At 57.1% G+C, this 11639-nt stretch overlaps 1 protein-coding gene across 1 annotated transcript; it reads left to right on the top strand.

The window, feature by feature from the left end:
* The first annotated feature begins 4834 nt into the window (after positions 1-4834).
* Positions 4835-10937, top strand: SLC25A6 (solute carrier family 25 member 6). Its single transcript, XM_054545525.2, has 4 exons — positions 4835-5139; positions 7656-8142; positions 9745-9885; positions 10423-10937. The coding sequence occupies exons 1-4, from the start codon at positions 5029-5031 to the stop codon at positions 10578-10580; spliced, it is 897 nt and encodes a 298-aa protein (XP_054401500.1). The 5' UTR covers positions 4835-5028; the 3' UTR covers positions 10581-10937.
* Positions 10938-11639: the final 702 nt, after the last annotated feature.

Raw genomic sequence — 11639 nt, 5'->3', positions numbered from 1 at the left:
CCCAGATACGAGGGGCAAAGGAGATAGTGTCCAAGGCTAAGTCCCATGTGCAGCACTCTGTATGGAAAAACAGCCCCAATTAGCAATTCATTCATTCATCCATCCATCCATCCATCCATTATCCGTTCATTCCAGAAGCATTTGCCCAGTGAGCCCATCCATCTATCTATGCATCCATCCACCTACCCATTACCCATCCAATTATCCATCCATTCCAGAAGCATTTGCTGATCGAGCGCATCCATCCATCCACCCACCCATTCATTATCCATCCATCCATCCACCCATCCATTCCAGAATCATTTACCAAGGAAACACATCCATCTATCCATCCATCCACCCACTCATTATCCATCCATCTATCCATCCATCCATCCCAGAAGCATTTGCCAACAGAGTGCATCCATCCATCCACCCACCCACCCATTGATTATCCATCCATCCATTCATTCCAGAATCATTTGCCAAGCAAACATATCCATCTATCCATCCATCCACCCACCCATTCATTATCCATCCACCCATACATTATCCATTCATCCCAGAAGCATCCATTATTCATCCATCCACCCATTATCCATCATCCATCCATCCATTATCGATCATCTGTTCATTATCCATTATCCATCCATCCATCCATCATCCATCCATCTATTATCCATCTATCCATTATCCACCCACCCATCCATTATCCATCCATCCATCCGTTATCCATCCGTCTATCCATTATCCATCCATCATCCATCCATCCGTTATCCATCCATCTATCCATTATCCATCCATCCATCCATCATCCATCCATCCATTATCCATCCATCCATTATCCATCCATCCATCCATTATCCATCCATCCATCCATTATCCATCCATCCATCCATCCATTCATTATCCATCCATCCCTCCCAGAAGCATTTGCCAAGCACATCCTGGGTGCCAGGCCCAAGCAGGCAGGCATCCTCCTGGCTCTGAGAGGAGCTTGAGCAGAGCCCACAGACAGCACCACCCTGCTGGCAGGTCACCAAGCCACCAAGCCACCAAGCCAGTGCAGGCTGAGGGCTGAGCACACAGAGTGCCGTCTCAGTGTCTGGACATGGTTAGCTGTCCCCACCCGCATGGAAGGAACCTTCTTCTCTCCCCTAAGACAGGCTTTGCAGACTTGGAAAGGGAATGCCGTGTTCCAGGGATCAGGCCTGGAGCCCCGGCCGGAGCAGATGCGAACCAGCCTCATCTGGAAATAGCAGCTCTGGTCCCGGCCTCGCTGAGGCACTGAAAACCAGCACCAGGGCCCCATCCAGCCCGGCCTCGCTGAGGCTGGGAAACAAACACAGGTCTGTAAGGCGCAGCTCCCCCAGCAAACTCCCCACCACTGCCCAGCACCCACAGTGCTCCTGGCCTCTGTCCTCTACTCCAGGGCCCCTGTAGCGAGCCTGGTTTGGTCCTGGGTCCTCAGGGGACACTGTCCACCCCCGGTGCCATGGCAGAGCCTCAGGAATGTGCTTGGTCTCCACAGCCCTCCCCACAGCAATGTCCCAAGGTTAGACCTACCCATGCCTCAGTGACTTCTGAGACACTCGTCCCACCACCCAGCAGCCACTCTAGCTTCCAGAGCTGGCCCCAGCCTCGGCCGCCCTCCCCAGAGGTCAGGAAAAGCCTCAGGCAGGGCTCACAGCTGTGCCCAGGAGTCACCTCGCGTGACCCCGCTCTCCGGGGTGGGTTGCTCCTGCCTGCCCACAGCCAGGGACTGTCACCTTCTCAGTACACAAGGGAGAGAAAGGAAAAACAAGAGGGAGAAAGACACAGGTAGAGAAAAGGAAGGGAGAAGGAAAGAAAAAAGAAAGACACACGGAAAAAAAAGGAAGGAAAAGAAAGGAGAAAAGGGAGGAAGGAGGGAGAGCGGGAGGAGAGGGAAACAAAGGGAGAGACAGGGAAAGGCAGGAAACCAAAGGAAGCAGTGGGGAGGGAAAGAAGTATAAAGGAAGGCCGGGAAGGAGGGACGGGAGAAAGGGAGGAAAAGAGCAAAGAAGGAGGCAAGCGAGACAGGAAAGAAGAAAAAGGGGAGGGAGGCAAACGGGGAAAGGGAGAAAAAGAAAGGAAGAGAGAGGGAATGATGGAGAAAAACAGAAGGGAGGGAGGAGAGAAGAAAAAGGAAAAAGAGGGAGAGAGGAGAGAAGAAAGAGGCACGGAGGTAGGATAGAAAAAGAGGGAGGAGAGGCTGGGCGCTGTGGCTGACGCCTGTAATCCCAGCAACTTGGGAGGCCAAGGCAGTCGGATCACGAGGTCAGGAGTTCCAGACCAGCCTGGCCAACATGATGAAACCCCGTCTCTACTAAAAATACAAAAGTTAGCCGGGCGTGGTGGCGGGCGCCTGTAGTCCCAGCTACTTGGGAAGCTGAGGCAGGAGAATCGCTTGAACCTGGGAGATGGAGGATGCAGTGAGCCAAGATCGCGCCACTGCACTCCAGCCTGGGGAACAAGAGCCAGACTGTGTCTCAAAAAAAAAAAAAGAGGGAGGAGAGAAGAAAAAAGAAAAGGAGGCCGGGCGCGGTGGCTCAGGCCTGTAATCCCAGCACTTTGTGAGGCCGAGGCGGGCGGATCACCTGAGGTCAGGAGTTCAAGACCAGCCTGGCCAACATGGTGAAACCCCATCTGTCCTAAAAATTAAAAATTAAAAATTAAAAAAAAAAAACAATAGCCGGGTGTGGTGGCTGGTGCCTGTAATCCCAGCTACTTGGGAGGTTGAGGCAGAAGAATCTCTAGAACCTGAGAGGCAGAGGTTGCAGTGAGCTGAGATCACGCCACTGCACTCCAGTCTTGGTGACAGAGCAAGGCTCCATCTCAAAAAAAAAAAAAAAAAAAAAGGAAAATGGGGAGAAAGGGAGAAACAGAGAAGAAGGAAAGAGCAAGACAGGAAAGAACAAAAGGAAGAAAAAGAGAGGGACAAAGGGAGAGAGGAAAGATGAAAAAAAAACGGAAAAGAGACAGCTGGGCATGGTGGCTCACACACCTGTCATCCCAGCACTTTGGGAAGCGGAAGTGGGCGGATCCCCTGAAGTCGGGAGTTCGAGACCAGCCTGGCCAACATGGTGAAACCCCAACTCTAGTAAAAATATAAAATTAGCTGGGCGTGGTGGCGCATACCTGCAATTCCAGCTACTCGGGAGGCTGAGGCAGGAGAATCCCTTGAACCCGGGAGGCGGAGCTTGCACTCCAGCTTGGGCAACAAGAGCTTAACTCTGTCTCAAAAGAAAAAAAAAAAACGGAAAAGAGAGATGGGAGAAAGGGACGAGCGGGAGGGAGACAGGAAATAAAGAGGAAAAGGAAAAGGGAGGGAAGGAGGGAAAGGCAGAAAAGGGAGGAAGGGAAGGAAAGACGAAAAGGGAAGGAGAGACGGAAAGAGGGAGAAAAATACAGGGAGGGAGCAAAGAAAAAATAGAGGAAGGGCGGAGGGAGAAAAGCAGAAAAAGGGAGGGAAGAGAAAAAAGAAAAAGAGGGAAGAAAGGTAGCAAGAAAGGAAGGAGAGAGGGAGACAGAAATGAAAGAAAAAGGAAGGGAGGGAAAGGAAGGGAGAGATGTCAAGAGGGAGAAAAAGGAGGGAGGCGAGAAAGCAGCAAAAAGCAAAGGCAAAAGCAGGGATGGAAGGAGACGGGGAGAAAAGGGCGGGCGGGAGAGAGCCGGGAAGGGAAAGAAGCAGGGAGGTGGAAGCAGAAAAGGCGGGAGGGAGAAAAGGCGGGAGGGAGGGAGGGAGAAAAGGCGGGAGGGAGGGAAGGAGGGAGAAAAGGCGGCAGGGAGGGAGGGAGAAAAGGCGGGAGGGAGGGAAGGAGGGAGAAAAGGCGGCAGGGAGGGAGGGAGAAAAGGCGGGAGGGAGGGAGGGAGGGAGAAAAGGCGGGAGGGAGGGAGGGAGGGAGGGAGAAAAGGCGGGAGGGAGGGAGGGAGGGAGGGAGAAAAGGCGGGAGGGAGGGAGGGAGGGAGGGAGAAAAGGCGGGAGGGAGGGAGGGAGGGAGGGAGAAAAGGCGGGAGGGAGGGAGGGAGGGAGGGAGAAAAGGCGGGAGGGAGGGAGGGAGAAAAGGCGGGAGGGAGGGAGAAAAGGCGGGAGGGAGGGAGGGAGGAAGAGCGGACTGGGAGGTCGGGAAGGAGGACCCCGGGCCGCAGCCCCCGCCGGGCAGACACGGGGAAATCGGGGAGCCCGGGCGGGTGGGCGCGGCCCAGGGAACCCCCAGCCCCAGCGCGGAGGGCACCGCGCGGTCAAAGAACGGAGGCCCAGAGACCGCCCCCCACCTAGGCCGGACGCGGAGGGCGGCGCGGGGTCACGGATCGGCAGCGGGACTCAGCCGCGCCCACGTGGAAGCCGCCGCAGGCTTCGCGAGGGGCCCCCCGGGTGCACGCGGGCAGGGGCCGGGGTGTCCCGACGCGCGACCCCGGAGAGTGTGAAAAGGTCGGAGCTGCCTGGAGGTCAAGGCTCAAGGATCGGGGGTCGGGGCACCACATGTCGCGCATCCCGGCGGGGTCGCCGCGGCCTCTGGGAGAAAGCGGACGGCGCACTCGGAGCGAACGGGACATCAGGGTGGGCTTCTGACTCTGCAGACGCCCTCCCGCCCGCTCGGGTACTGGCAGCGGCGTGACCTTCACAAGGTCAAGGCTGCCGCGGAACCCCCAGCGGCCCCTACGGCGCATGGGCGGGGCCTGGCTCCCGGCATACCTAGGGGTGCGGGGCGGGGCGTCTACGGGGAGCGCAGCCAATGGGCGCGGTTCGCTGGAGTGCCGGGCGGGACGCAGCGGGATTCCCGGCAGCCCTCAGAGGCGAGGCACGCAGGCGGGGGCGGGGCGCGGCCGGGCGGCGCAGCCAATGGGCGCGGCGCGAGGAGACGCGGGGGCGGAGAGTGGGCGTGGCGTCGGCGTCTTAGCGGCTGCGCGGTGGCCGCTCCGTCTTTTCGGTCCCGGCGGCGGCAGGGCTGAACCAACGACGCCCTCCATTCACTCTCCGCGCCCGCTTTCCGGCTGTCCGCCCGTTCCGCTGCCCGCCCCGCCACCATGACGGAACAGGCCATCTCATTCGCCAAGGACTTCTTGGCCGGAGGCATCGCCGCCGCCATCTCCAAGACGGCCGTGGCTCCGATCGAGCGGGTCAAGCTGCTGCTGCAGGTGGGGACGCGGGCGCGGCCGCTCCGGGGACAAGGGGACGGGAACCGAGTGGCCGGACCGGGCGGGGACGTGGGCAGGAGAGCTTTGCAGGCGGGCGCCGGAAGTGGAAGGCCGCGATCGCTTTGTCCACGCGCCGCCGGCTTCCGGGGGCCGCGTCACGTGTCCGTTGCCGCAGGGCGTGGCGACGTCTACGCGTGCGCACTGGGCCCGGCGGGCGGGGGAAATGCGGCACGGATTGGAGGGCGCATGCGCGATGAGCAGGGCCCATGGACGGACCCTGCGGCGGGCGGGCCTTGACCTTGAGCTCAATCCTGCGGGTCCCCCGGGCTGGGAGCAACCCTTCCGGCGGATGCGTGGCCGCCGTCTGCTCTTGCCCCCTCCACCGTGAAGGGCAATTCTAAGGCCAATAGGGCAACGAGCCTGCCCGCAGGTGTCCTGGAATAACCAGGATATGGTTATTGGTGGTTCTTACCCCCCTTAGCTCATTTGTGCAATTCTGATCCAGAGCAATGCATTTTTTGTCTTTTGGGAGAGGTTTGTCGAAAGTACCATGATGACTAGGAACATTGCTGCCAGGACGTCCTTGCTAACGTTGTACTCCCAGTGACAGCTCGGTGATGGGAATGAATAGGCTTGGCTGCAAAGACAGGTCACGCCCGCGATCCCAGCGCTTCTGAGAGGCCCGGGGAGGATCGCTTGAGGCCAGGAGTTTGAGAGCAGCCGGGGCAACATAGCAAGACCTCACCTCAAAAGAAAATTATTTTAACTTAACAAAGCAGGACGTCCCAGTGCATTGAGAGGCCCGGGGAGCATCGCTTGAGCTCAGGAGTTTGAGACCAGCCTGGGCAACACAGCAAGACCGCATCTTTAAGATAATTTTTTAAACCTAGCAGGGTGGCGTGTCCCAGGAGTTTGAGACCAGCCAGGACAACATAGCAAGACCCCATCTCTCAGAAAATTTTTAAAACTTAGCAGGCGGGGTGTCCCCGCACTTTGAGAGGCCCAGGAAGGATCGCCTGAGCTCAGGAGTTTGAGACCAGCCAGGGCAACATAGCAAGACCCCATCTCTAAGAAAATTTTTTAACTTAGCAGGGCGGGGCGTCCTAGCACTTGGAGAGGCCCAGGGAGGATCGTTTGAGCCCAGGAGTTTGAGACCAGCCAGAGTAACTTAGCAAGATCCCACATCTTAAAAAAATCTTTTTTTTTTTTTTTTTTGAGATGGAGTCTCTCCCTGTCGCCCAGGCTGGAGTGCAGTGGCATGATCTCGGCTCACTGTAGCCTCCGCCTCCTGGGTTCACGCCATTCTGCCTCAGCCTCCCTAGCAGGCGCCCGCCACCACACCCCGCTAATGTTCTGTATTTTTAGTAGAGACAGGGTTTCACCGTGTTAGGATGCTCTTCATCTCCTGACCTCGTGATCCGCCCACCTCAGCCTCCCAAAGTGCTGGGATTACAGGCATGAGCCACCGTGCCCGGCTTAAAAAATTTTTTTAAACTTAGCAGGGCGGAATGTCCCAGCGCTTTGAGAGGCCCAGGGAGGATCACCTGAGCTCAGGAGTTTGAGAGCAGGTTGGTCATCGTAGCAAGACTCCATCTCTAAAAGTAATTTTTAAACTTAGCGGAGCTTAATGGTTGTGCACCTGTATACCCGGGTACTCAGGAGACTGAGGCGGGAGGATGGCTTAATCCGGGAGTTGCAGGCTGCAGTGAGGTGAGATCGCACCACTACACTCAAACCCGGGTAGCAGCATGAGACCTTGTCTTTTTAAAAAAAGAAAGAGCCGGGCGTGGTGGCTCACGCCTGTAATCCCAGCACTTTGGGAGGCTGAGGCGGGCGAATCATGAGGTCAGGAGATGGAAACCATCCTGGCTAACACGGTGAAACCCTGTCTCTACTAAAAATAAAAAAAGTTAGCTGGGCGTGGTGGCGGGCGCCTGTAGTCCCAGCTACTCGGGAGGCTGAGGCAGGAGAATGGTGTGAACCTGGGAGGCGGAGCTCGCAGTGAGCAGAGATCTCAGCACTGCACTCCAGCCTGGGGCACACAGCAAGACTCCATCTCAAAAAAAAAAAGAAACAAAGAAAATGAGGACAACTTACTAGTAACGCCCACAAGCTAGTTTTCTAAACAGGATGATGCCCTCTGGCTGGGTATGGTGGCTCATGCCTGTAATTGCAGCACTCTGGGAGGCCAGGGCAGGAGGATCACCTGTGGTCAGGAGTTCGAGACCAACCTGGCCAACATGGTGAAACCCCATCTCTATTAAAGATAAAAGTAAATTAGCCGGGCATGGTGGCAGGCACCTGTAATGCCAGCTACTCAGGAGGCTGAGGCAGGAGAATTGCTTGAACTCGGGAGGTGGAGTTTGCAATGATCCGAGATCACCCCATTGCCCTCCAGCTTGGTAAACAAGAATGACTTGTGTCAAAAAAAAAAAAAAAAAGGATGCACTCTGTAGCTGGGATGTTTCTGGGTGGTTGGCCCCGGGTCCGGTCTGAACACCCTCTGCGTCCCCCAGGTCCAGCACGCCAGCAAGCAGATCGCCGCCGACAAGCAGTACAAGGGCATCGTGGACTGCATTGTCCGCATCCCCAAGGAGCAGGGCGTGCTGTCCTTCTGGAGGGGCAACCTGGCCAACGTCATCCGCTACTTCCCCACTCAAGCCCTCAACTTCGCCTTCAAGGATAAGTACAAGCAGATCTTCCTGGGGGGCGTGGACAAGCACACGCAGTTCTGGAGGTACTTTGCGGGCAACCTGGCCTCCGGCGGTGCGGCCGGCGCGACCTCCCTCTGCTTCGTGTACCCACTGGATTTCGCCAGAACCCGCCTGGCAGCGGACGTGGGAAAGTCAGGCACAGAGCGCGAGTTCCGAGGCCTGGGAGACTGCCTGGTGAAGATCACCAAGTCCGACGGCATCCGGGGCCTGTACCAGGGCTTCAGCGTCTCCGTGCAGGGTATCATCATCTACCGGGCGGCCTACTTCGGCGTGTACGATACGGCCAAGGGTACGTGTGGCTGCCGTCGCAAAGTCCCACAGATGGGCTCAACACGCAGGCACTCCCCCGGGGTCCCGTGGGCTGAAGGTCCGAGATAGGGTGTGGGTAGGGCTGGTTCCTCCTGCGGGCTCTGTCCTGGACCTGGAGACGCCGTCTTCTCCCTGTGCCCTCACAGGGTCATCCCTCTGTGTGTGTCTGTGTCCTCATCTCCTCTTCTTATGGGATGTCTTAGTCCATCTCAGGCTGCTATCACACAATACCATAGACTGGGTGACTTACAAACAACAGGCATTGATTCTCCCACAGTCCTGGAGGCTGGAAGTCTGAGATCCAAGTGTGGACTGGGCTGGTTCCTCCCAGTGCCTGTCTCTTGGGCTTGTAGACTCTGTCTTCTCCTTGTGTCCTCACAGGGTCGTCCCTCTGTGTGTGTCTGTGTCCTCATCTCCTCCTGTTATGAGATGTCTTAATCCATCTCAGGCTGCTATCACAGAATACCATAGACTGGGTGGATTGTAAACAACAGACATTGATTCTCCCACAGTCCTGGAGGCTGGAGGTCTGAGATCCAGGTGTGGGCAGGGCTGGTTCCTCCTGAGGCCTCTCTCCTGGGCTTGGAGACTTCATCTTCTCCCTGTGTCCTCACAGGGTCGTCCCTCTGTGTGTGTCTGTGTCCTCATCTCCTCTTCTGATGAGATGTCTTACTCCGTTTGAGGCTGCTGTCACACAATACCATAGACTGGGTGGATTGTAAACAACAGACATTGATTCTTCCATAGTCCTGGAGTCTGGAAGTCTGAGATCCAGGTGTGGGCAGGCTTGTTCCTCCTGAGGCCTCTCTCCTGGGCTTGTAGACACCGTCTTCTCCCTGTGTCCTCACGAGGTCGTTCCTCTGTGTGTGTCTGTGTCTTTATCTGCCCTTCTTATGAGGTGTCTTAGTCTATTTCAGGCTGCTATCACAGAATACCATAGACTGGGTGGCTTAGAAACAACAGACAGTGATTCTCCCACAGTCCTGGAGGTTGGAGGTGTGAGATCCAGGTGTGGGCAGGGCTGGTTCCTCCTGAGGCCTCTCTCCTGGGCTTGGAGACACCATCTTCTCCCTGTGTCCTCACAGGGTCATCCCTCTGTGTGTCTGTGTCCTCATCTCTTTTTAGAAGGACACTAGGGTCATAGGATCAGGGCCCACCCTACTGACCTCCTTCAGTCTTACCTCTTTAAAGACCTTATATCCAAGTATAGTTGCATTCTGAGGTCCTGGGGTGGGGGTGGGACTTATGTGCATCTTGAGGACACAGTGTAACTCCCGTAGTAACTGTGACCCTTTAGAAGGTCAGGGCCCTATTCTCTTCCCCAAACAGACCTAACCCCGGCCTCTGGGACTGTCTTGCTGGGCTCCTGTAGGTGGCAGGCGGACTTTTCCCCTCCTGGCCCTGCCCTGACCTTTGGTGTTGTAAACATCAGCTGGCACTGAGCAGCCACGTGGAGGGGGCACTGGTGGTCTTGGAAGAGCTCGGCACCAGCTCAGGTGGCCGTGAGCACACACTGGAGGCTGACCCTGGTCTCGGGTGGCCGTGCAGGCGCTGGAGAAGGTGACGTGCCGTTCCCCCGCAGGCATGCTCCCCGACCCCAAGAACACGCACATCGTGGTGAGCTGGATGATCGCGCAGACCGTGACAGCCGTGGCCGGCGTGGTGTCCTACCCCTTCGACACAGTGCGGCGGCGGATGATGATGCAGTCTGGGCGCAAAGGAGGTACCCGCGCGGGCTCGGGTGGCGGGGGACCCTTGCTAATGGGAAGGGGATCCAGGAGCTCCTTGGCCTGGGCCCGTGGGAGGCCAGAAACCATCAAAGGAGGCACTTCCAGGGCGTGTGAGACAGCAGTGTGTCCGAAAGTAACCTGGCTGTGTGGAAGGATTTTCCTGAATGATGGGCTTCTGGTCTTTCTGGGGTTTCATGGTCCAGGCAGCAGTTTCTAAATCCCCGCCTCCTAGAACCTCTGGTTGCATCCACACCCTCGATCCTGCCCTCTCTGCATGGACCCCAGGGGTGGAGATGGGGGACGCCCAGGGCGGGGCCTGAAGTCCTGTGTCCAGCCCTCCCTGAGACAGTGGCTTAGGAGGAGGGCTTGAGCTGGGGGAGCCTCAGGTTTCCCTCCTGTAATCAGAACTGTGGCTCAGGCGTCCGGGGTGTTATTTCTGTGAAACGTCTTTGTGGGTGCAGGTGGCGTCCGTGTCTTGAAGAGCTTGGTGGCGAGGCCCTCACTGTCACCCTGTCTCCCTGTCGTTGCAGCTGACATCATGTACACGGGCACCGTTGACTGTTGGAGGAAGATCTTCAGAGACGAGGGGGGCAAGGCCTTCTTCAAGGGTGCGTGGTCCAACGTCCTGCGAGGCATGGGGGGCGCCTTTGTGCTGGTCCTGTACGACGAGCTCAAGAAGGTGATCTAAGGGCCGCGGCCGCCTCCACACACACACACACACCAAGGGAACCAAGAGAACCACGTAGAATCGTCAACCGTGCGGACCATCGACCTTCGAGAAATTCCAGTTGTCTTTCTCCCAGCCGCATCCTGCCTGTAGACGGCCGGGGAAGGCTCTAGAAAAGGGGCGCGTTGCGATCCAACCGTCAGCAGCCGATTCCATGTCTTGATCACGGGGTTGGAGGGAACCGTGGCGTCCCTGTGTGGGGCCCGTGGGTGAGACACTCCAATACTGAGACCTAGAGTCCAGACGCTTGTAGGACCCAAGTCGTGTTTTAAGTATTTATTTAAAACAAAAGAATCATGTTTTCCCATTTGTACTTAAGCGCTAGCCCCTGTTTTGCACAGCCGAGTATTGGCGAGTATGTTCTGTGTTGGGCCTCCTGCTGCAAAACAATAAACAGGACGCAGAGGGCCTCCTGCCTGGCCGCACACCTCTCCACAGGGCGGCCTGGGGTCTGGAGATGGGCGCTGGGCCCGTGGGACGCAGGTGGGGCCACGCTCTGCCCCTGTAGCTGGCCCACTATCCTGGCCTGCGGTGCTGTCTCCTCCCCAGCACCCCCGGGGCACAGAGGGTCCCAGCTGGGAAGAGGGGGGGGGTAGATACCAAGGCTGGCAGAAGTGTAGCCAGGCTCCCTGGTAAATGCTGGAGGTTCCCAGGGCACCTGCACTTACTGTACCTTCTCTGAGAGCATTTGTATGACCACATGTCTCATCTCTGGAGGCTGGAAGTTCCAGAAAACCAAGGCATGGTAGGTTCAGTCTCTGGTGAGTACCCAGTTCCTGGCTTCTAGATGGTGCCTTCTCCCTGTGTGTCCTCAGATGATGGAAGAGGCCAGGGTGCTCTCTGGAGTCCCTTCTATAAGGGGACTGATCCCATCCATGAGACCTCATGACCCCCAAAGACCCCCCACTACCCAACGCCATCACTTGAGAGAGTGGCGTTTTCAGCCTGAATCTTGGGGAAACTGACACAGGCGTGACACCCTGCATTCGTCTTCACCTCCCGTAGCTCCCAAGGGCCACT

The sequence above is a fragment of the Pongo abelii genome, chromosome Y (genome assembly GCF_028885655.2).
Source record: "Pongo abelii isolate AG06213 chromosome Y, NHGRI_mPonAbe1-v2.0_pri, whole genome shotgun sequence".
NCBI lineage: Eukaryota > Metazoa > Chordata > Mammalia > Primates > Hominidae > Pongo > Pongo abelii.
The sequence above is the reverse complement of the archived record's forward strand: the minus strand, read 5'-3'. Positions and strand labels throughout refer to the sequence as shown.